The sequence below is a fragment of the Anolis sagrei genome, chromosome 3 (assembly GCF_037176765.1).
Source record: "Anolis sagrei isolate rAnoSag1 chromosome 3, rAnoSag1.mat, whole genome shotgun sequence".
Taxonomy (NCBI): Eukaryota; Metazoa; Chordata; class Lepidosauria; order Squamata; family Dactyloidae; genus Anolis; species Anolis sagrei.
In genome coordinates this window covers 64,577,851-64,603,865 of record NC_090023.1, presented here as the reverse complement: position 1 = coordinate 64,603,865, position 26,015 = coordinate 64,577,851, and the positions used below count along the sequence as shown (strand labels likewise).

The window sequence follows — 26,015 nt, the reverse complement described above, 5'->3', positions numbered from 1 at the left end:
GGAAAGAATGATGAGAAAACCACAGGTAAGATCCAACTTGAATCTTAAATAATTAACAGGTCAAATAAAGTGGACCATGCTTTATCCAACTTCATGTGTCTGAACTCATTATTTCAGGGTGAGTCATCAGTGTTTCTTAATAACATGTTAGTAAAATGGTCTAGTTGATGGTACAAAAAGGCACAAAAATTGGCAATAAAATTAGAAACAATAATACCAATATATACTCTGGTGGATTCATCATTCCTCTGATCCAGACCTTGACAAGCTAATCGTAGTAGTTTTCCATAGCACTTTTTTTGTAGTATCATGCCTAAAATGTTTATGATCTTAATAAGAGAAATAAAACTGGCTGAGCACAGAATGAAAACATATAATTTAAAGAGTTACCAAAATACTAACTGTCAGCAATATTTGAGATTTCCTCATTTTGATACAACCAGCTGACAATAGGTGCAGGTGAACTAGTAACACGGCAAATGACTTGTACATCTTCTCCCTGTACAAATTCTTGTGGTGATGTGATGTCTTGAAATGTGAGCTTTTCTAAGAAAAAAAGAGAAAAAACACCTTTAAACATTTTTTCTAATTTTTGCTGATAATTACAAAACATATATACTTAATAATTATATTTCTTTTATGCTTAAAAGTAGTAAAAGTACTGTGTAAGATAGAAAAAAATGTTGTCCTCATACTATTCTGTACAAGCAAAATAAATAAAATATTTTAAAAATATTTTTAAAAATTTTCTTTTGCAACATGAACTTTCAAGAGCACAAGCTGTTTCTATACAATTAATCTTGTGACTAGGTAGTAATGTTAAAAAATCATATCAAATTTAATGTATTAGTATTTAAGGTTCCTCACATTTCCAATGGATTCATGGCTAGCACTATCCCTTGGGCATGTGTTTCACACACTTATTTTGGGTTCCGAACAATTGGGCAACTAGCATTAGCACAAAGCAAACACATGAGCTTTATGAATGCATGTGTCTTCCAAGTGGGAAAAAAAACAACCTTTGGCTAGCCAGGATAATGACAAAAGATTTTTTTTTTTATAAGAAATCATGTTTTCTTATGCTATCCCTTTATTTAGTAAGATTTCAGTAAGAGGGTATTTGGAACATGAAGCTATATTAAAGCTTCTTCTCATGTATGCACCCTTTTCAGGAAAAGGTAATTAATTACTACATTACATTTACTACAATGTACATTTACTACAATGTGCAATATGTGAAAAAAGAAAATCATACTAGTATATGTATATTTCCCTTTTACTTACGGTAAATTTCCAAAACAACAGTAGCTTCTTGAGTTAGTCCTCTTGAATCTGTTGCTTGACACCTGTATATTCCAGCATCTTCTATATTAGCATTGTAAATAGTTAGCCGTGATCTGATACCCTCCTTCTGTACTACCACTCTTTGATTAGAAACAATCTTCTCTCCTTGTGGATTATACCAATCTATACTTTCAGGCTCACCAATTACTAAAATAAGATAAAATAAAATAAAAGAGTGAACAAATCCAGACACACATTATATTCACATGCAATCATTTCTCAGCAAAATACTTTTAGAAAATTGCTTTTATTAATGATATCCACAATTCAATGTCACTGTAAACGACCTTGTGAATCACTGCATATTCAAAAGGATTATAAGGATCAGTGAAGAATTACATACTTTGGAAGTAGTGCATTGGTGTTAATTTCTGCAAAGTTGTAATTTTTTTATTACAGTGCAGTTTTAATCTAACCTTGTGATTTCTGCATTTTCTCCCCCTCATGGGAGAGAGAAACAAAATAAAACACTCAATAGTAACAAGTTTTTGATGCTGGTTCTAATTGAATATATTGATTCTGTGTCTTCTGCTTCAGTGATTGGTATTCTGAAATCCAAAATTGTCCATAAGGGTTGTTGAGATAGTGACACGTTTGCTTTCTAATGGGTTGATGTACATAAATGAAATTTATGCACAATATTATTTTTAAAATACTAAAATTACCATATAGCTATGTGTATATATGAAGCAGAAATTAATTTCATGTTTAGATTTGAGTCCCATCTCCAAGATATTTTATTACATTTGCATATGCAAATACAGGTATTCCAAAATCCAAAACACCACCAGTCCCAAGCATATAGACTAAGGAATACTCAAACTATTCAAGTTTCTTTAAAGAAGTATCTTAGAGGGCAGAAAAATAATGGCTCCCTAACCTGCCATGGTTAGAAAGAGTATACCTCTGCTTGCAGATAATTAGAGGTGAGAGGGAAAGTGCAAAGAGTGAAAAATGGTAAATATACTATCTCTGATTATAGTCCTTGGCTGACATCTAAGATGCCCATTCCCCCCCCCCCCCCAAAAAAAAAGATGAACTAGGGTCATTCTTGGTTGTTGGATGATATTATTTCAGAGTTAGAGGATTACATGATTTAATGTTTTTTTCAGTTAACAATGTTCTGTTCAGGGAAAAGGAACACATGCCAGGATGCTGGAGAGAGAGGAAGAACTACTTCAGTTATCTCCTTGATAAGGTATTACATAAGAACCTTAAAAGAATTATATCAAATGGGCTTCAAAATGTATTCATGACCTCACAGAATGGGCTAATTGAAAGAAGGAAGAGAAAGAGAAAAAGAAAACAACCACATTTCACTCTTTTGAAGCAAATGCATTACCTCACCTTTCTTAGTGTCCTAGGAAACAATGGGCTTGTAATTATTAATGGGAAATGTGACACATGATTTAGCACATAGTGCTTAATACAATTCACAAAAGGATCCCAAATATTTATAATATCTTTATAATATCAGAGTTTTACCATGTGGTTTATTTAGTGATAAGCTTTTTCAGTGCCTAAAAAGCGAAAATCTGCCTCTAAAAAGCAAAAGGTTTCTAAACAAGGAAAAGCTCTCATTCAAAAGATTCACTTCACATATTCTTTGCTTATCTCTCTGATTAGGATCAGGATGCATTTTGAAATAATAACAGATTTGGATGTATAAAAGGCGCGCGGGTTATCTTGATCAGAGATGGAAACGCCACCATGATATGCACCGGATCTCTGATTAAAGGCCAGAGCAAACTATTTTGCTGGTGGAGGGAGCTTCTGGCGCTTTGCAGAGTTCTGGATTGACTGCAGGCCAGGACAGACTGACGGTGGCCTCTGGAGGGCCGGAAGCCCCAGACATGGACAGATGTACAGCGATAGGAACTGGCAGACCTCTGAAACGTAGGTCCCAGAGACGTGGCTGTCATCAAAAGAAATTTAAAACTAGAATCTTCTGGGAAGTGGGATTTGGCAACCGGACAAGATCTACATCTACTGCCTCCTCCCACAAACTGGCCCACGCTCCCCCAGGTGGCTCCAGATCTGTAAATATGGAGGAGAGAGTACACCCCCGAGATACCAGAGCCTGGGACTCAAATATAAGAACTGTGGGCATAAAAGAGAGAGTGTCTTCCCAGTCTACGGGAGTTAAGAACTCATTCCAGCACTCTCAAGGGAATCTGGATCCGACATCTTCTAGATTATCCCCCCACCCACAATGCTGGCCGGGTGCTCTGGCCTTTACACCTGCTCCTCACCACTCTGAGGGCCCCACTTATGACCACTTGTTAATTGGGCATGGCCCATCTCCTTTTCAGATGGCCAGTCAAACACTGGGCACCTAATCTGTGCTGCAGAGCCTCCAAGAGAAGTAGGTCTATGCATGGGGATTCCTACGATCTCTGGGAGGGGGAGGTACGACGGTAGGTGCAGGCCAAATACTAGAGGGAGGTTGAGTTGGCAGGAGACTCGGCCCCCCTCTGACCTGCAGCCTATCCCCAGGTACATCTGTGACAGGCAACCAGTTTCCTCCCCTCCTACTCTGGTGTTAGTGAATGCTAGGTCCATAAGGAACAAAACTGCTACCATCAGGGACTTTCTTAATGATCAGGGAGCTGACCTAGTGTGTATTACAGAAACTTGGATCCAAGAGGGGGATGAGACCCTACTCCAGGAAATAACATCTCCAGGTTATGCAATCACTCACCAGATGCGGACTGGGAGGCGGGGGGGGGGGTGGCTATGCTCGCTCGAGAAAGTTTTTCTCTTAGGGCAGTTCCTGTGCTGAGCATCTCTGGCATTGAAAGTGTTGGCCTGGTGTGGGATTCCTGTGAGAGCATAGCCTTTCTGCTGGTGTACCGTGTGCCCAGCGCACCAGCGGACAGCCTATCCCAGCTGCTTGAGACTATGTCGGAGTGGTCCCTGAGGTTCCCCAGACTTATCGTCTTGGGGGATTTCAATATCCACGCTGATGCAGACTCTTGTTCATTAGCGGCTGTGGACCTAGTGTCTACCATGGAGACACTAGGACTCTCCCTCTGTACTACTGGACCCACGCATAGGGCGGGGCAGACGTTAGATTTGATTTTCAGCACAGGAATTCAAGTGACCCAAGCCTCCACAATAGAGGTTCCATGGTCGGATCACTGCGCCCTGAGAGTCCGGTTGGAGCATGCCTACCCACGCTGCAAGGGCGCCGAGCCAATTTGGGCTCGCCCAAGGAGACTTAGGGAACCCAGTAGGGTCCGGAATGCTCTGAGGGATCTGGAGCCTGCCAGCGACTCGATCGATGTGCAGGTAGACACATGGAACATCAGGCTATCCAATGCACTCGACGAGATCGCCCCTAGACGCCCTCTCACACCCCACCGAAATCGGTCTCCTTGGTTCACCGAGGAACTTCGACTGATGAATCGGGAAAAGAGACAGCTGGAGGGCGTGTTGCGAGAACTCCGTGATGGAGCATTGAGATCAGCATATGAGGCATTCAGGGAATCCTATGAGCATGCTATCACTGAGGCAAAGCGAGTATATTATGCTTCTTTGATAGCGTCTGCTAGCTCATGCCCGGCAAAATTGTTCAAAATTATTCAATCTCTAACGATGGTTCCTACCGTCCCAAAAAGTGGTGATCAGGCCCCTCCAGCCGAGGTTTTTCAGAGCTATTTTGCAGACAAGATCTCGCTACTTCGCCGGGACCTCCCCGCCACAATTGATACAGTGAGAGAACTTGAGACCCTGTGGCCACTTGCTGGGCCCATCCTCGACCGGTTCATCCCGCTGGATGCAGGGGCTGTCGATAGGCTCATAGCTGCAGCTAGACCGACCACCTGCTCCCTCGATCCGTGTCCCTCTTGGTTGGTGAAATCCTGCTTGGAGGGATTACGTGACCCTCTGTTGAAGATCATAAACAGCTCCCTTGAGCAAGGAGTCTTTCCAGAGGGTTTAAAAGAGGCGGTGGTCTCTCCTTTGCTGAAGAAACCAGATTTAGATCCCTTGGTTCCCTCCAGTTACCGCCCAGTTTCAAATCTCTCGTTCCTGGGCAAGGTGATTGAGAGGGCAGCAGCGGAGCAGTTGCAGCAATTCCTAGACGACACAGCCAGATAAGATCCCTTCCAGTTCGGCTTCCGTGCGTGGCACGGAACAGAGACTGACTGTGCTGGTCTCCATCACGGATCACCTTTGATGCCAGCTTGACCAGGGCGGGTCAGCGCTGCTTGTGCTATTGGATCTCACAGCAGCATTTGACACAGTCGACCACAATCTCTTGACCCACCGCCTTGCTGTTGCTGGAATCAGGGGGACAGCTTTAAACTGGCTGTCCTCCTTTCTTCACAACCGTGGACAGCGAGTGGAGAGGGGAGGCCTGGTCTCTGAGAGGTCCCCTCTATCTTGTGGGGTTCCTCAGGGGGCCATTCTCTCCCCTCTGTTGTTTAACATCTATATGCGACCACTTGCTCAGCTGGTTCGAGGTTTTGGGCTTGAGTGTTATCAGTATGCCGATGACACTCAGCTGGTGCTGAAGATGGAAGGCCGACCGGACTCTGTATCCGATTGTTTCCATCAGTGCCTCGAGGCCGTTACTGGATGGCTGCGTGCCAGCAGGTTGAGGGTGAATCCAGCAAAGACGGAGATCCTATGGCTGGGTGGACCGGGCAGTGGGGACATCCATCTGCCCACCCTGGATGGCCAGGCGTTACACCCGTCATCATTGGTAAAGAGCCTGGGAGTCCTTTTGGACCCTCTGCTGACAATGGAGGCCCAGGTCTCCGCCGTGAGCAGAACCGCCTTCTTTCACCTGCGGCAGGCTAGACGGCTGGCCCTCTACCTGTCCAGGGATGACCTAGCTATGGTGATCCAGGCCACGGTCATCTCAAGACTGGACTACTGTAACGCCCTCTACATTGGCCTCCCTCTGTCGGTGATTCGGAAGCTCAAGTTGGTACAAAACGCAGCTGCTCGGCTTCTTGCGGGAATTCCGATGAGATGCCACATAACACCAATCTTACTACAGTTGCATTGGTTACCAATTGAGCACCGGATCACTTTCAAAGTGATGGTACTCACCTTTAAGGCCTTGCATGGTCTGGGGCCAATGTATCTGAGGGATCGTCTCATCCCCTACCAACCCCAGAGATCCCTCCGTTCTGAGGACCAAGATCTATTGGAAGTCCCCAGTGTCAAGACCTTGCGTCTAACGGCAACCAGTCGCAGAGCCTTCACAGCAGTGGCGCCATCAGTCTGGAATGCTCTGCCACCTGAAGTTCATGCCCTGCGGGACTTACCAGCTTTCCGCAGGGCATGTAAAACATACCTGTTTCGACAGGCTTTTAATGTTTGATACTGTTGTTTTTAAATTGTTTTAAATTGCTTTTAAACTTTGTTAGATTTTAGCTATTCTTGTAAGCTGCTCCGAGCCCCAGGGGAGTGGCGGCATATAAGTTTAAATAATAAATACATAAATAAAATGCTACAGTCTTGATTTAAACGTGATATTGAATGATATAATGCGATCATTTTGCAGATTAAAATAATCTCCTTGTTCTCCTTGAATCAGAGATCAGGGATTTTAAAAATGTAGAAGACATTTTTTTAAAGTTTCTGTCGTAATATCTTTGTTGTGGATCACCTTGTTTCCAAAAAGAATTAATATAAAACTAAGCCTTTAACAAAGTCATTCTTAACATTTTTTATATATATTCTGTTTTTGAAAACAAGATGTATCTATTCATTTATAATAAATGGCAAACCAGATTATCAAATTCTGTATGGAAAGGAAAGGCCTAGAGTTGTCTGAGGCACAAGGAAACAAAAAACCTTATAAGACCTAATTCGATAGCATATTGTTGTTGTTGCATGCCTTCATGTTTTTTCTGACTTATTTATTTATTTTTTATTTATTTATTTCATACATTTATATCCTGTCCTTCTTGCCCCTGGATGGGGACTCAGGGTGGCCTATGGCTATCCTAAGGCAAACCAAAAATGGAGTATTCTTGCTAAGATTTGTTCTGATATGATGTGACTTGCCCAAGGACACCCATTCAGCTTCCATGGCCAAGTGTGGATTTGAAACCTTTTAGTCGAATGTTTAAACCACTATACCACATTGGCTCACTTCTGTCTTCATATTAAAACCCTGTGTTAAACACACTTATGCCCTTCTCCTCTGCAGGAGGTTTCTATCTTCCCTGAGTTTCCTTAGGGCACTCATATTTCGGTTTGACAGGTAATATCACCCCATTAAATTTCCCATCTGACAATATCTTTGGAGCATGTTGCTAAGGGACTATATCAGGCTCTTGGAGTGGGAGCATTTCAAGGCTCACCCCAACTCCAATCTTACTCAGAAAGTGGGGTAAACCCCTGATAGAACATTACTTCACACCATAATTAAATGTGACAAACCAGTGATTCACTATTTGTTTAAATTCACCTTGATATTTAACTGAGAAAAAATACAAGGTATCAGTTGCAGTGTTGACCTGGCATGGTAAAATGAATTTAAATGAACTAGGGGTGTTTCAGATTTGCTTAATCATACTAGAGATAGGTTTGACAAATTGTATACTAGTAAATCTTGACCTGACAATTACCTAGATATTGGGTCCAGGCTCTCTTTGGCTACATTGTAATTAATTAAACTTTTTCATAAAGTGATCATTTGTAATAATGTTTATTTCAGAACTATCCACTTCTGAGCAATTAATTTGTGCATACAAAATTTAAAAGTGTTATCATATCACAGATTGGTTGTTAATTATAGGTAGAGGAAAAATAGACAAAACATTCCAAGCTAGATGGGAAGGACTATTTGCCATATCTCAACATGGGTGTAGATTTAAACACACACATCCAGGGACCAACTTGTTAACTTTGCAGTAATAGGGAGAAAAAATCACTATTAGATGTTGTATCAATATTATCTGATTGCTAATATATTGAGCAATATCTTTGACAACCAGAATTACAAACATTGGTAATGTGATCCTACCAGTGGTTCTACTTTCTCATGCTGGATTAAGTGCTCCTTTGAGGCAGGAGGCTATGTTGATGGCAGCATTGTCTCCCATTTCAGACAAGCATTTGCTGAAGAGATAGACAAAACCTGCCAAACATATACAGAGCAGCAGCTGGGGGTGGGAGGCTGTCACTGGCAGAGGATTCCTCAGAAACAACAACTGGGCACCACAACTAACTCTTGTTAGTGTTGTACAGAAAAGGGCATGGTAACCGCTGTTGAATGTCTTCTACCATGGAAACCCAATAATGATACAATCCAAAATGAAATAAGATATAATGTCAAGAGATCCCAGGCAGGAAGACACTTAACAAGCTCCTGAGAAATAGCAGAGAGCAACACTGTGACTATGGAAGCAAATGGACTCAAGATGTTCAGCTGCTGATGTTCAAAGGTGAAATATAGGTCCAAAACTGCACAACATATATGAAAAGTTTTATACATTCCATTATTATAGGAACATGGGATGTGAGAAGCATGAATTTTCAAAGTAAAAAATGGAATGTATAAAACTTTTCATTCTTGGGATGACCGAATGAGAGTGAACAGAAATAATACATTTTGAGTCAAATAATTACAGTCAACTTTCAGTATCTATGGACACTGCAACTATAAATTTAACCATTTGTGTGCTGAATTTTCTCCCTCAAAAATTACAAAGGCAAGCCTTGATTTTGTGATTTATATTTCACTATTTCATTTCATTTTGATTTTCACAGGATGTCCTAGAACCAAAACATAGCAAATACCAAGAGCCCATTGTACACATCAAATTTTTACTTATTAGATGAAAATCTAAGAAGGAATGAGGTTGCATTTATAGTGAGGAGAGATGTAACAAAAGCAATCAAAGCTTGTAGTGCAAAGTATGACCAAAACTTGTCAATGAGACCTCAGGAAAATTCCATTATTATAACTTGAGTCCAACTTTATGCTCTAACTCCAGAGATGGTTTTCATAACAGCATAGAAAAGAAACTATGCAACTTGAAGAGCTGAGCTACTGCAGTTTCTGTTATTTTATTTATTTACTGATAAAACATAAGAAAGATTGGAATTTTCAGCACTGTGTGTTCTACATCCTTTTAATGGTTTGCATACTAACACAATGGATTTAAAAATCTGAATACCTAAACTTGGTTATTGTTAGAATCAGGATTAAACAAAACAAAGTAATTCCATGGGGAATTCTTATTACACAGTTTCAACAAATTTCAATTTAAGTTCTGAAGAAGAATTTGCCAATGTATGATGCACTTTATCATTTTTTTCTCTATCGGGAGTTCCAAATAAAAGCCTTACCCAATTCCAAGTCATTTTAATACGTTTGTAAGAACCAACATGTATAGTATCTTTTTTCTCATTCAAATGAAATTGGTTCTTTAATATAAGAGGAACAAAGAAGCAATACATCCAATTTAGTTTTTAAAAGATGAAATAATGCAAATGTGCATACCTGTACATGTGAAGAACTTAGATACGCCCACACTGACTTCTACTTTACTGAGGGAAATTGATACTTGAAGTGCTGTAAGACATAAAAAAGAAATATATTTAGAGTTCTAAATATACATTAAATCCATTCAAACAATCTTTTCATTATAATGGGATCCTATTTGAAAGAGACCATACTAAACTCTTAGAATAGTTACAGTGTCATAACTGGATAGCACACTTCAAAGACTATCCGTTCAGTTACCAAGGTAAGAGAATAGATTTCTTTGCCCTTTCCTTCCTAGACACAGGTTACCTTCAAACACTTATATCAGTGAATATCAATGTGTCTGTCCAGAAATGTTTACACTTAACTACAATGGTGTATGCATGTATGTATGTATGTATGTATGTGGGAGCAGGTCCCATAAAACATAGTGGGGGTTGCTTAGGAAGGAACATACATTTGTTTTGTTTTGTTGCTTGCATATCCTACAGTAATAATTTCACTGGAGATATTTACTCATCTGCTTTTACATGGCAAGTGAATGATTAGCATTTAAGGCATGGATAGTGGTGTGTGCGATATGTTCATTCCTTCACATGTTCTGCTTCTCATAGGAAAAAAATAATAATTCAGCCGTGACTGAAAACTTTTGTACGTGATTACTCTAATAGTTTGAAAATGTTTGCTCAAAAGGCATTTGCTTGTTTAAAAATCTCCTCAAAAAAATAATGTTCTAAAAACTTGGCTAAGATCAGTTGAAGACCAGTTGCTGGAAACCAATAAAATCAAGAAAAAAATCTAAGCAATTAAATGGAGACATGTGGAAGAGAGAAAGAGATTTTTTTAAAAAAGTCAATGTCTGCTTTAGGGTAGGGAAGTTGGCAGGTTAATGCTTGAAGTAGACAATGAAGTTTCACTTTCAGTTTCCATGTCAGTTAAAAGACTAAAACTTTAGAGCAACTCCCAAGCACAGTAGACCTCATATTCATCTTGTCACTTCAGAGGCACAGTCAGAGTTTTCACATCTACGTGGGCCAGGTTGTTAGCACAAAGTAGAAGTTAGCTTTGCCTGAAATGTTGTGATATTTTTTTCAATCCATTATGGCACTCAATGAGGTAGCCAAACATACTGTTCTCACACATCTGTAAAGCCTATTCGATACTTCCCCTCTTTTTACTTGCTGAGATTTTTCTCACAACATGAGATTTCTCCCTTATCCCCCTCCCCACACACACACACTGCTTTGTTCACAAAGGAACTGGAGTAACTGCCAAATGCTTCAGACCAACAAACACTAGTTGGGAGAGAAAAAGAAATAAGAGAAGCATTAAGAGTAAACACCTTGGAAAGAAAATATCAATTTTGATGTACCCGTACATATTTCTTAGTAAAATTACGGAGAAGAAAAATAAACTGAAATTATGTTTTGTTCTGGATGATAGTCACAACTTTTATAATTGTGTTTCCTGCTATGATAGTGACAGATCTACACTTTGATTCAAGATAGTATTTCAGTGTTGGAAACCAATTAGTCCATCCACATTTACACAAAAATAGAAAGGTCATTTTGGAAGGAGAACATTCTTCTTCAGGATGTATGGAAGGAACTATAAAAGCATAACTGTATCATCCTCATCATCCCGATGACGCAGGCTGGAATCTCCAAAATCATGAACTAGATAAAATCTGTACATTAAATCTACTGATTCTTGCTTTCACTGCAACCAACTAGTATATCAATCCACACCAACTTGTCTTACATATTTCTGCCAGTAACTATAAACACTGCTTATGAAAAAATAGGAGTTACATTTGCTTGTTTTTGTGTGATTTCAATACTTTTTTTTACATATGATGACCCTGATAGGCCTTTCTGGGTCTGAGAATGTGACTAACCCAAGGTCACCCAATCGTTTCCATGGCCAAAAGGAATCAAATTTGATTTCCAGATTCACATGTTCTAACCCTGTATTATCCAGCAAAACAGCATTTCCTCACATGTTATAAAAAGAACTCTCTACCAATGAAAATAGTATGTTTTCTACCAACACAGATTTCACACTAAATTGCCCAGCCACTTCAGTTACAGAAACCATCAAATATTTCAGAAGTACAGAATTGTGTCATATGGGAGTAGCTGTTTTGATCAGTTCCTGAAGAAAATAAACATATCAAAACTTTAAAATAATGATTACCAATTTTGCCAATTTGATCCTTTCTTCAGCAATTCTCTACCTCCCCTGAATTCGACATGTACAAACACTGTGCATATACAATGGAGCCTAAGATGGAACAGTATTATCTATATCTATAAATTTGTAAGGGGCGTCCAACTCAAAAAAACCCCCTGCACATACCTCAACCCACAAGGTACAAACATATCGAATCAAAATACTGAACAACACAACAACACACTCACAAAAGGACAAAACAACTGAGCATGCACAATGGGGCAAAGTCCCTGGCACGCGCACGCACATGGCCAAACGGCCAAAGCACCCTCCGCACCTCCCTCCCTCGTCCCGCCCAGCACGATCACGCCACAACACATCACCTCACTCCCCCGCCCCACACGCAACACCACGCCCCAATCTTACCTCCTCCTTCTTCTTCCCCTCCAAATCCCACCCCCTCCAAGCCCTGCCCTTTCCCACCCTGTCCAAATCCATCCCTCCTCCCCCTCCTTCTTCTTCCCCTCCAAACCCCGCCCCCTCCAAGCCCTGCCCCCCTTGCCGTAGAGAAAGGGAGGGAAGGAAAAAAGGAAAGAGAGAAGGAAGGAAAAAAAGAGACAGCAGAAGAGAAAGAAAAAGGGGTGAGGAAGGAAAGAGATAGAGAAGGAAAGATGGGAAGAAAGGAAAGAAGGGAGAAAGAGAAAGGGAGGTAAAGAAAAAGGGGGAAGGAAGGAAAGTAAGAGAAAGAAGGAAGACAAAAGGAAAGAAAAGGAAAGATGGAAGGAAAGATAAGAGAGACAGCAGAAGAGAAAGAAAAAGGGGGAAGGAAAGAAGTAGAGAAGGAAGAAATGAGAGAAAGACGGAGGGAAAGAAAAAGGGGAAAGAAGGAAGGAGAGAAGGAAGGAAGGAGAGAAGGAAAGAAAAAAGGGAATGAAGGAAGGAAAGAGGGAGTGAAGGAAGGGGGAAGAAGTAGAGAAAGAGGGAGGGAAGGAAAGAGAGAAGGAAGAAAAGAGAGAGAGCAGAAGAGAAAGAAAAAGGGGGAAGGAAGAAAAGAGATAGAGAAGGAAGAGGAGAAGGAAAGATGGGAAGGAAGGAAGGAGGGAAAGAAGGAGAGAAAGAGGGAAGGTTGGTCACAGGAAATAAAAAGTGAAAGAGGGAAGGAAACATGGAGGGAAGAAAGGAGGCAAAGGAAGGAAGGGGGAGGGAATGAAGGAAAGAGAGAAGGATGAAACCAAGGAGCGAAAGAAGGAAAGAAAGAAAGAAAGAAAGAGGTAGAGAAGGAAGAAAGAGGAGAAAGGGGGAGAAAAAGGGGTAAGGAATAGGTAGGTACCTCTCTTTCATAATAGTCCAGATATCTACCTCTACTTTGAAAAGATTTACTATAGGCCACAGCAACGTGTGGCAGGGTACAGCTAGTTATTATTATTATTATTATTATTATTATTATTATTATTACTACTACTATCTCTCATACTGAAAACAAGTCTTCAATTAAATTTGAGAGATAAATTTTAAATTTACCTCCAGAATGGATGACACATAATCAGTATATTGAACACTGTTCATGCAAATAAAATGTCAGAAAGATGTCAAGCCTCCCTATAAAAAGTTACTTCCCAATAGAAATCAGCCAATACACTTTCATGGTAATAAATTGAATGAAAAAAAAAGTAATTACTATAACTGTGGGGGAAAAGATCCTATCACTAGAAAACCTACTGTCAAACACAGCACAATTCTTCACAAAAAAAGAAAAAAAACCTCAGTTATGACTAGTTTTCATTGAACGCTAATCTTCACGGCTGAAGCAAAAAAAAAAGGTCCTCATGCTGGCTGTCTACAGGAAAACAGCTCATATGTTTATTGTACATCATGTTTTCTACACTTACAACTACCTTCAGACAGGATTGTCTGCCACATTTCCATAGAAGTTGTAACACTCAAATTTTAATGGATGCTAATTCATCTGGGAATCTGGTGAGTCACTATGCAATTTTAAAATCCTTGAACAGTCACTGCTGCAGAAAGCAACACTGAGGATACATATTTGATGTGTGTTCCAAACCACAGTAACACAATTCAGTTCAGGGTGGGACATGGCCCTATTCAGGAACATATGCTCTTCAAACAAACTCAGTACCTTTCAGGACACCTTCATGGCACAATGATAAATGGCACAGTACTTTGCAACCTAATCTAACATGTAATAAGATTTGTCATTCTAGATAGGAAAAGCACATTTCTCACATACATTTCTTATGTAATTACAAAACTGGGGCAGGAGAATAGACTATATACCTCTATTCTCATGATTAACAGAACCACTATTTCGGGAATGAATTTATTTAAATAGGAAGGGGAAAATACAATTCCAGATGCAAATTAAAATCAGAAAGTATGTCCTTTGTGACTAGTTTAGCAATTTGTGCTTATGAGGTAGTGACACAAACTCTATTACCAGCTTATGGAATGTTCACTCATCAGTTATTTGAAAATGACGTTTAATTAAAATGAAAATTTTACATCTTGTCCAAGTTTATGTGTGAAGAAGCAACCAAGATATGAATACAAGTCATTAGATGACCTGATGAAGTTAGCACATGAAAGACAGTTACCATCACAATTTGCACATTAATTATCTTTTCATCAAGTCAATGGATTAGTGTTTGGAGATGTTAATTAATTTTTCCCCTGTTCGTGTCTATTCATTTTTGCAGTTAATATAGCTATGTTGCATAGTAGTATCAGGGAATGAACAAAACACAGAAACCAAGCTATATATATCAGTCAAGCCTATCCCCCCCCCCCCCCCAGTTTTCACAAAAGAGATTTAGAAGGGAAGAAAATAGTGCTGTCAAAACAAGACAGCCATGAACTATAGGCTTTGCATATATGTATAATGTTCATCAAATAATTTAAGCAGAAAAAAGTAAAAAAAAGTATAAACACAAAAATTTGTGATGTTAACTATAATCAAATAAACTTCAACCTATAGTGATCCTATGAATAAGAGATGTCCAAGCCACCTTGTCATCAGCAATGTTGTTCCACTTTTCTTATTTAATGTTTGGTATCCCAGAATGCCAACAAATTTCCTCCCAGTTTGGCCTCTTTCCTAAGGGCAAACTGTAGTCTCACCTCTACAAGTAATACTTCACTACACATGAGCGGGTTCATATTATATGAATATTTTTATATCCAGCAATAAGAATCTTTGTTGATCTTCTTACGTGCCTTACAGCAGCAGCTTTTGACATTCCGGATTGTACAAACATCCTTGTGTTCTATGGCTTGCACCAGCTAGTTTTCAACAAACAGAATCTAGATATGTTATTTGTTTATTTGTTGCTTCATATATCTGGCAAACTAAATTCTCAAGAGATCTGAGTTAATACAGCAGGTTTGCTGCATTCTAATTACTTGATATTTCTTTTCAAAAGTAATTAAGAGTGAGGAAACTTTTCTAATGGTTCTATCATCAATTGTGTATATTTAGAAGTACTGTACTTTTAATTTTCTGCATCCCATATTAACTTTTAGCTGATACTTTCTACCAGATAAAATAAATTTAGTTCTCCATTCATGCATTTGAGCTAGAAGTCATACAAAGTTCTTTCAGCCCATGGGATATTATAAATGTTTATAAGTGTGAGAAATGTGTTGTAAGAGTTTGATGGTAAAATAAAAATCAGTGAAACAATTCAGAGAATATTGGGTGCATTTAAATTCTATTATAATTTGATTTTACATACTTATGGCAATACAATGAGCACACCATTTCAACTAACTTTAAACACTATAAACCATGAAATATTTCATTAAAGAAGATACATATATACATAACCTCATGCTTCAAAACCAAGTGACACTGACTATGGCTGAGAGATGCCTTAAAGATGCACTTGCACATAACCCTAAATGACCTGAACAGTTGCTATGGTTATTATGCTAAACAATATTATACACATGTTTCAATAAGGTAAAATGAATTTCCTTTATTCTTTAAAAATACAAATTCTTTGAACAGCTACGTTGCTTTAAAAATCTTCACTACAGGCAGTCAGTGAGTTACAAACATCTGATTTACAAACAATTTATAGTTAAGAAGGGGTGGGGGTAAGACAACAGGAAGTGAGAGAAATCAATCCCTAGGAGGGAAAATTCACTCCTGAAAGTGTTATCATGGAGAAAAGGTGTCTCCACTGAAGCTTTATCAAACATTCTTGTTTCCACAACAACCATTTTTTTCAAAATTGAAATATCACAGGGAAAGAAAGTGAGCGGAATCTTCTAGCAGGGGCATAGACAAGCAAAACAAACACCACAGGGGTATTAACCATTCTCTCCGCTATTCAAAGTTTACACACACACTCATACACAAGTGTGTGTGCGTGTATGTGTGTAGAAAAAACATCCTTTGGGAATGGGACAATTTCAACATATTTTGTTGAGGATGAGTTCCCACCCTCCAAATTGGGATTGACAGATATTAAAGGGGATAAAAATTATTTAACAAACAGGTGATATCAAAGAATCTTATTGGAGTGGATGGCTAAACTGGAACATATGAGGTTGACACTCTGGCACTTTAGTTTGAATTGATGGCAGCTAATTTTAACTACTGAATGTTTTGCATTTTAAATTGTATTATTTTATTTTATGTGTTGATAGTGGTTGTTTTATCATTTTTATGTGATATGTTTTATACTCATGTATAATTTATGTTACATACTGCTCTGCAGTGTCTTGTAAGCTACCCTGAGTCTTTTTTGGGAAATGGTGGCAGGATATAAATAAAGTTTATTATTTTATTATAAATTACTTCTGAAAGTAATCAATCTGATTGAGTACTTATAGCCAAGAAAGTTATTAAGAATTTTGTTTTTCTCTAATAAGAGATAATTCCTTTTACAAAGAAACAAGCTATTATCTTCTGTAGACATCCTATAGCTACTTCACATCATCCTATCTCTATGATCTTGGAACTATCCATCCACTAGGAATGTACAGCTCTACATGGCTTGGACAGTATCTTGGCCCCAGCTCTGGTTCAGATGCCCCCACTCCTGTAATTGGAAAACATTTGGAGTCAAGTTTTTGTGAAATCAAGTTTTTGAAAGGAAAATACTTGTGATCAATTGATGTTAAGCAATGGAGCATGTGAATATTTTCGGAAGCATAGTTTTGTATTTTGGACCAAATTTTACTTTCCATATAATTTAACACTGCTGTAAGTAATTGCTTTTCCTTTTAATACTAGATTATCATTACATTACATTATGTTTTATTGTTGGTTATGTTTTCTGTTATTAAGCTTAAAGTTAGGTCGCTTTTATGTTACTTGATGTGGTCTGTCCTGATATAATTTGTTGGTACGTTTTCCCCTTTTTGGCACTGAATATTTGCTATACATGTTGGAAACCGCCCTGAGTCCTTTTGGGAAGACAGGGTGGTCTACAAAATAAGTGTTGTTGTTGTTACATATATTATTTACCCAAGTACTTAACTATATTTCTCAGGTACATCTCTATATATTAATGTTAATTTGCAAGAATTGAATCAACTTCTCTAGAAGGTATGCAGCTGTTGGATATCAATTTTTATCTACAATTATCCTACAGGGGCCTTATTAGAGATTCAACCAAACTTCTAAAAGTATTTAAATTAGTGAGAAATTCATCTAAAAGTTAGAGCAATGAAGAAAACACACACAGAGAGAGAGAGGGGGGGGGGGAGAGAATGAGAGAGAACATTGTTTTGCCTTGGAGTAACAACACTGCATACACTCTTTCTAGCAGAAAAAAAATCTTTCTCCCTCATATTAATTTCTACTTAACCTTTCCCTAACATTATATCTATTTCAGTGATGACTATTTATAGCATTTTTTTAAACCTAAGCTTGCTTTCTCATATTTGGGTCTTCTTTACAAATTCACACACATTGGCCCCTTCCACACAGCTGAATAATATCCCACCATTTTTCTGCCTTGAACTGGGATATATGGCAGTGTGGACTCAGATAACCCAGTTCAAAGCAGACATTGTGGGATTTTCTGCCTTGATATTCTGGGTTATATGGCTGTGTGGAAGGTCCTATATTAAATCCAGGGCTTTTATGGTCACTAAAAGGATAAAATTTAAATTTTCACTTTTAAATTATTTTCTTTAAAAATCCAAAAGAGATGTCATTCTATGTAAGCAGTATATATTATAGAAATTTGTCTTAAATACTGTCAAAACTAAACTCTACAGTAAGTAAAATACTGCTATGCAAAACAATTGTGTACTGTACTAGGCAATTCACTAAAATATAACATTATGCATTTGATATTCAGGCTGAAAAACCTGGAAACTATTAATCTACTATGCAGAATTTACCAAGGTATTTTTATGTCTCCAAATTTCTAATTTATGTCTTTAAACTTAGCACCCAGGAATTTGTTTTAAAACAAAATATTGTAATATATCTTGCTAAAATTACAACAACAACAATTCTTTATTGATTAGTCAATTTTGACCATATCAAAACATACAAAACATACACATACAGTAAAACCATATATGAATATGAGGCATCATGGCCTACTGGCCTGTCAACCCACTCCTAAATAATTGAGCAACTGTGAGATAAAAAGGTTAAAAGATTAAAATTGTTTAATTCCTTAAAATAGGGTTAGAGTGGGGGGCATGGGTAGGTAAAACTAGTGGCGTGTCCATATTAAGTTTTTAAGTTTGAGTTTTGCTGATGGCAGCAAGGTCGCCTCTCTCTGCTTCCATCTTCTCACGGATGGCCAGCGCTTTTTGGATAAAAAGGGTCAATTTTAAAATAGAGTTTTTATCTGAACCCTGAAGAAGGATGTGCATTTTCTCCTTATTCTCTGAATAAGTATGGTTCTCCAGCAGAGGCTCTAGATAGTAAGACCGGATCCTGTTGTAGTAGGGACATTTTAAGAAAAAATGTTCTGAGTCCTCCACTTCTGCATCTACCTCACGGCACCCACAGGTTCTCCTCGTGTAGGGGATATTCTGATGTCGTCCCAACTTGGACTTAATGTCGAGCTGCTCAAATCTAGCCCGGGTAAAAACTTTTCTAAGATAGAGTGGAAGTATAAAAGAGAGGTAAGGTTCCATGCCCACATTACATTTAAATTTGGCCAGGTATGGAGTGGCTCTAGCTTGCGCTATGTTCATTAGATCATTTTGTGCAGCAATGTCGAGAGCTCTAATCGAGATCACCAAATGGCGGACGCCGCCGGTGCTGCGGGAGGAGCTGGAGGGGCTGGTGGTGGCGGAGGAGGAGGACCGGCGGCCCGAGGCGGCTTCCGGGGTGGCTTTGGCAGCGGAGGCCGAGGACGGGGCGGCGGAAGGGGCAGAGGCCGGGGAAGAGGACGTGGGGCCCGTGGAGGCAAGGCAGAGGACAAAGAATGGATTCCAGTCTTGCTAAAATTGCTTTCAAAAAGTCTGATGTCTTTCCAAAAAATAATCCTACTTGGAAGGAAAAAAAGACAAATGTGCTTAACATCTCTTATCTCTCAATTCGCCACATTCAATAAGGTAACTTATATCATAGAATCATAGAGTTGGAATAGAACTCATGGGCCATGCAGTCCAACCCTCTACCAAGAGGCAGGAAAATTGCATTCAAAGCACCCCTGACAGATGGAGCTGCCTTTGTTTAAAAGCTTACAAAGAAGGAGCCTCCACCACACTTCAGGGCAGAGAGTTCCACTGCTGAACGGCTCTCACAGTCAGGAAGTCCTTCCTCGTGTTCAGATGGAATCTCCTTTCTTGTAGTTTGAAGCCATTGTTCCGCGTCTTAGTCTCAGGGTAGCAGAAACAAGCTTGCTCCCTCCTCCCTATAACTTCCTCTTACATATTTATACATGGCTATCATGTCTCTTCTCAGCCTTCTCTTCTTCAGGCTAAACATGCCCAGCTCTTAAATCTTAGGGCAGATTTAGACAGCCCCTTTATTGAGGAAACTTCCACAATAAAAAGGGGGCTGTCTAAATAACGTTCTGGACAATCCCAAATTAATTTACCACAAACCAGGAAAAACCTGGTTAATTTGTTAGTGGATTTATTCTGCACCTTCTAAGATTAGCCCAGAAAAATGTGGGAATCCCAATCCCCTCTCCAAAAGCCCTAGCCCCCCTTTTAAAAATAAATGTACTTAGCAGCCTCCATTGGAGCACTGCAGCAGCTCTCCTGGTGCATAGAATTGATACACCAGGAGAACAGAGAGGGGGGGGGGGAGGAGGAAAATTGTTCCTCCCCCCCCCCCACCTTTCTCATGGTGTGCCACTTCTACATGCCAGGAAAGCTGCCGCAGCACTCCAATGAAGGCTGGTAAGTACTTTTATTTTTAAAGGGGGTAAGTGTTTTGAGGAGGGGGGTAGAGTCTCCTCCCCCCCCCCCCCCGCTCTACTGGCACATCATTTCTATGCACCAGGAGAGCTCTGGCTACAGTCTACTGGAGGCTGGGTAAGTTTTCCTTACTTTTCAAATTTAGTCTGGAAAACTGTGGGAATGGTGTTTGGACTGCAGTCCAGACACTGAAAGTAGTGGGTTTATCCTGCCCATTCCAAGAAGGTGCAGAATAAATCCACTATCTAATTAATTTGCTACAAACCAGGTTTTTCCTGGTTTGTAGTGACTTAATTCGGGATTGTCCAGGATCTGTCCAGGATCTGGACAACCCCTTCTTTATTGTGGGAGTTACCACAATAAAGGGGCAGTCTGGATGCACCCTAGGTCGACTCTCTGTTAATCCAGATTAGCCTAAGATGTCATCTGTACACTTCAAGCAAATAGAGAACCCATCATAGGTTTTGCGCATTTCTGGAAAGGCCATGAGTTTCCATGGAATATGAACACAGGATTTCTGAATCAAGACTTCTACAAATTAACTTTCCTTACAAAGCATCAAGCAACTTCAAGCTACAGTCCCCAACATGTGCACTTGGCATGTCATAGTTTTATGTCTGCAAATGTTAGTGAAGATTGGACAGAAAGCTATTACAAATAAATAAGGGAAAAAAACTGAAAAAGATTTCACTTGAATCAGCATATGTCTTCATTTCCTAACTTTGAAGAAGAAAGCATGCACACATCATTTCAAAGTAATATTACTTTTTACAGATTTAGCAACCATTTTCACATCCATTCAACTGGTAATTTTCACTGCCAAATGCATGAAGGCCCATGGGGACTCAATATGATTCAAAATTACAGTCTGTAAGAATTTTCACTAATGAAGAGGATTAAAGAATTAGGTAGTCATGCTTATTAGGTGTTATATTATTTTAGTATATTTCTCTGCAGCATAAAGCAGACATGCCTGAAGAAAAATTGGATTATGTATCAAGCATGAACTAATAAAAAAGTGTGTTGAGAACTATATTCTATATTTGGGAGAATATTCTGGACACAATACAGTTTTGTGAGAGAAAGAAAGAAAGAAAAATACATTTTTGAATTTTTAAAAAAGATTTGACAAAAAAAAATTCTTTTAAAAAAAGCCACAACTCCTATTTCATTGGATGTCTCCTATATTAACCAATAAAACTTCCATTTAGGGATTTCTTCCCAGCCCAGGACAGAGATTTACTTACTAGGCTGCCACTCCTCTTTAAATTAATTGCCTCTCACCATTAGAAGAGGAAAGTAGCTGGGAGAAAGCAGAGTTCACTGGGAGACTGAGAAAGCATAGAATTCTGGGAAATGTAGTTTGGGAAGGTGAGGAGCTAGAAAATTCAAAAGGCCCTACCCTAAATTATATTTCCCAAAGTTCTACTGAGCATCAGAAAGCCCCAATCAGGATGGGAAAGAGATTTGTCCTTCCATAGCAGTAGCCAGAAAGTGTTCCAGTTAATTGTTGAAACTGCAAAGAGGAAGATTGACAGATACTTAATTTAAAGAGAAATGGCAGCCTTTTTTGGCTTTGCTTTGCTTGCTTGTGCTGAACATGAAACTGACTTTTGAAGGCTTCCAAGGTTTACAAAATTCAAACAAAAAGTATTTGATAAGTTTTTATTCTTAAGTTTTGGCATGGGCCATGCCCACATGTTAGATATTGCATTGTAAGTACGAATTTAACAAATTTGATCCTACTTATGATGACTAACAAAAAATTTGCACAGCCCTAGTGGACTCATATAATCCAGTTCAAAACAGATAATCTGGGATCGGATCCCGGGATATGGGGCAGTGTAGATTCACCCTGAAATAGTCTCCCCCACCCATTATATCTTCTTAAATTTAGCTTGCAGGAACACTAGAGCCCCTTCTACACTGCCATATAAAATTTAGATAATCAGCTTTCAATTGGATAATATGCCAATGCAGACTCATATAATCCAGTTCAAATCAGATAATGTCGATTATCTCTTTTGATAATCTGGATTATATGGCAGTGTAGAAGGGACCAGAGTATACAAATAATTCAATTCAAAGCAAATAATCTGGATTTTATAGGGCAGTGTCCATGAGGTTTTAGGTAAAACTATGCTATTGAATTAATCCACTGGAGCTGCCTTGCATCAATGCTATGGGATCATGGGAGCTTTCCAAGGTTTTTAGTTTTCACTGCCAGAGCATTGATTCCTCACTACACTACAGCATCCAGGATTCCCTAGCATTAAGCCATGGCAGTTAAAATTGTGTCAAACTGTATTTTTAAAGTGTTGATGCACCTTAGGGCCCAGCCATATAACCCAGAATATCAAGGCAGATAATCCACAGTATCTGTTTTCAACTGGATTATCAGAGTCCACACCGCCATATAATCCAGTGCAATATAGATTTTATACAGCTGTGTGGGAGGGGCCTTAGAGTCTCCATTTCTGTAGAACTTGCATAAGACCATTAAACCAATATCTAAGTTACACTGATACCATATTAGGGAAGCAATAATATATATCCCAACTCCCATCATCCAATGTTATTTCTTCACTACAGCAGCATATATTTATCTAAAAAAATAGGATACCATCTTGGGTTTAAAAAGGCCTACTGAAGCAACCAAGGAACATATTTGGGTTGTCTGAAAAGCTGCTGGTACAAATAATAGCCTTTCATTTTGTTATTGGGTAGAAAATTTTCCCTACAATAGCATTAACATTTAGATTTTCCTATGAATAAATCACAATAATTGTTTTTATTCACTCCCCCTCCTGTTTTAGGAGGAGGTGAAAACAGTTTTTTAAATTGGTTTACTATTTTGAATGGCAAATGACACAGGCATTTTAAAGACACAGTATTAGTAGAGATGGGCTGACAGGTACTCACAAGTAGGCTTGGTTGATCAAAAAAATTGGTTCAAATCTCGTTTTGGATGTAGGGGGTGCTGGTGGTTCAATTCAGAATTGAATTCCGATTTTTCAGAAATAATAATAACAATAATAATAATAATGATAGTAATAATAATATTTATTTATAACCCTCCTCCATCTCTCCAAAGGGGCCTCGGGGCAGCTAACATGAGGCCAAGCCCCAAAATAATACAAAATAATTAGAAAAAATAACAGGAAAAAACATCATAACAAAATATATAAAAATACTAGATAAAATAAACAATATAAAACGACATAATAAAATTAAACACAGAGGGCGGGCGAGATGTACGAGATAAAATGTTAAAAGCTTAATACTCTGGATGAGTTAGGAATAAAAAAGTGCATTTATGAGAGAGGAGCCCGAGAAGGAGAAGCAGTGGAGTTTGGCCTTTATAGAGAAACAGGGGAAGGTACTTTATCGAGGGGACAACTGTAGATGGAAATAGCCAACTGGGTTGACTGGTCACTCTCCAAAGGCAAATTGGAAGAGCCAAGTTTTTAAAGCCTTCTTAAAGGCTGCTAGGGTAGGGGCTTGCCTGATCTCACCAGGTAACCTTCCAAAATTTCAGAAATTTCCGAATCACTTAGTTAATGGCGGACACAATTGTGCAATACACAAAAACAGAAATAGCACTGGGCAAAATTCAGGGGATTCTCTCTCCCTCATCTTTAGACCAATCCTGACAAAACTTGCCACTGTGGTAGAAAACATCCTCCTCTGTCAGCATACCAAATTTTAACAATTTTGACTATATGGGATTTCTAGTGTATCCTCATAGCAAAACAAAGCAACTAAGGACAAAGGCCTTCTTGACTTTTTGAAGTTGATTTCACCCCTTTAGGAAGGATAATATTTTGACTATATGGGATTTCTAGTGTCTCCTCAGTAGCAACGCAAAGCAAGTAAGGACACAGGCCTTTTGGGCTTTTTGAAGTTGATTTCACCCCTTTAGGAAGGATAATATTTTGACTATATGGGGTTTCTAGTGTCTCCTCAGTAGCAACACAAAGCAAGTAAGGACACAGGCCTTTTTGGCTTTTTGAAGTTGATCTCACACCTTTAGGGAGGATAATATTTTGACTATGTGGGATTTTTAGTGTATCCTAAGTAGCAACACAGAGTAACTAAGGGCACAGGCCTTTTGGCTTTTTAAAATTGATTTCACCATTAGCAATGCAAGGCAAACTGAGGAAACTTACTGCACCCTCACATCCCAATATTACCCACCCACGCATAGCCCACCTGTCCCAAACCCCAAGAGCAAACACACACAAGCAGATGCAAGGCAGCCCAGGCAGGCAACAGCACTTCTCCCTACCCTGTTTCTCTGCTGTCCTGCTCTTCTTACCCCCCACAGCAACAGTACACAAGTGGCTACAAGGCAGGCAGGCAAGAGTCCTGCTCCCAGCCCTCTCTGCTTGCCCTGCTCTTTGAATCGCTCTTCTTCCAACCTCCCTTCACAACCTCCCTTCCCTTTCTCTTTTCCCTTCCCTTCTCTTCCCGGGCTCACAATGAGCCTCTGAGCCATGTGCTGCCCTTTATATAGTGCAATGGCTGCCATACTGAAACCCCGCCCCCTCCCCAAAACATCTCCCCTCATTGGCTGGGAGGCAAGCATCCCAGCATGCAAGCTGCTTGCCTCCACACTTCCTGAGTTGGAAGATAAATGGTGAGACAAGCTTCAGAAGGGCAAAGGGACTTTTGGTTTCCTTAAAAACTTCAAAATCACTTCAAAAATGTAATTTTTTTGACTTTATTCCAAATTACGAAGATTCTGATGGTACCTAACCATGGCTACTCAAAAGGCATATGAACATACATTTTTTAAAATTTGAAGGTTGAGTGTACCCTTGATTCTGCCTCCACCAAATCTGTGGTCATGGGACATTTTTTTTTCATTCTGTAATACTACAGTTCCAATAAAATCAAAAACACCCCAGAGCAAACTCTTTTATTGTTTCCTTTTTAATCTGCCTGGAGAAAAACAAGTAATGTAACATGACGATTTCAAATGACTATAAGAATGCATCCCATATAACACAAAGTTTAGTCCTGATCATTTTAAAACTATATCTTTAAAAAAAAAAAAAACATATTCAGTGGCCAATAGTGTTATTTTGAAATAAGCACATAATTTTTCTAAATATATATAGCCGTCTTCTTTATGAAGAGAAAAAGTGAAATATAAAAAAAGGAGGAGGAGGTTTAGGTTTATGATCCAACCAGCTCTCAGTCATTTTCAGAGTGAGAAAATTGCATGTTTATTTTAAAAACAGTCATGTAATTCCTTGCACTTTTAGGCTGCCTGATATGGAACCTCCCAGACCTTATACATTATTAGGGATTCTGATCAAAACCTTAATTCTAACTGCCAAGCACACACTCTCCTCTCCAACTGATCTTCCCCACAGAGGAAGTGCGACATTAAGTTTCCAAACATTTTTTTCAGCCTTAATTATATCTCAGAGATGGTATAGCTTAAGGTAATGACAACTTTTTGGCATCATAAGCTATAAAGGTATACACATCCATGCATACAGATCCTATGGGAAATTTCAAGAAAGGCAACCCATTTTTTTTTACTGAAATCATATTTGCTATGAGGAAATAAAAACAAAAAAGATATCTTTATCACAATACATTGCATAGTGCATGCAGTTGTTCATCTACATATCTTTTAACAGTGATTCTTTCTATACTAGAATAG

At 38.9% G+C, this 26,015-nt stretch overlaps 1 protein-coding gene across 3 annotated transcripts in view; it reads right to left on the bottom strand.

Annotated features, from left to right (window-relative positions):
* NCAM2 (neural cell adhesion molecule 2) overlaps nt 1-26,015 on the bottom strand; it is a 301,945-nt gene that overhangs the window by 153,482 nt on the left and 122,448 nt on the right. For all 3 annotated transcript variants that reach the window (XM_060770486.2, XM_060770485.2, XM_060770484.2), the window contains exons 2-4: nt 9,815-9,886; nt 1,285-1,491; nt 403-546 (exon numbers count right to left, since the gene is read on the bottom strand). In XM_060770486.2, coding sequence (XP_060626469.2) covers nt 403-546; nt 1,285-1,491; nt 9,815-9,886 — 423 coding nt within the window. The remainder of the gene's footprint in view (nt 1-402; nt 547-1,284; nt 1,492-9,814; nt 9,887-26,015) is intronic.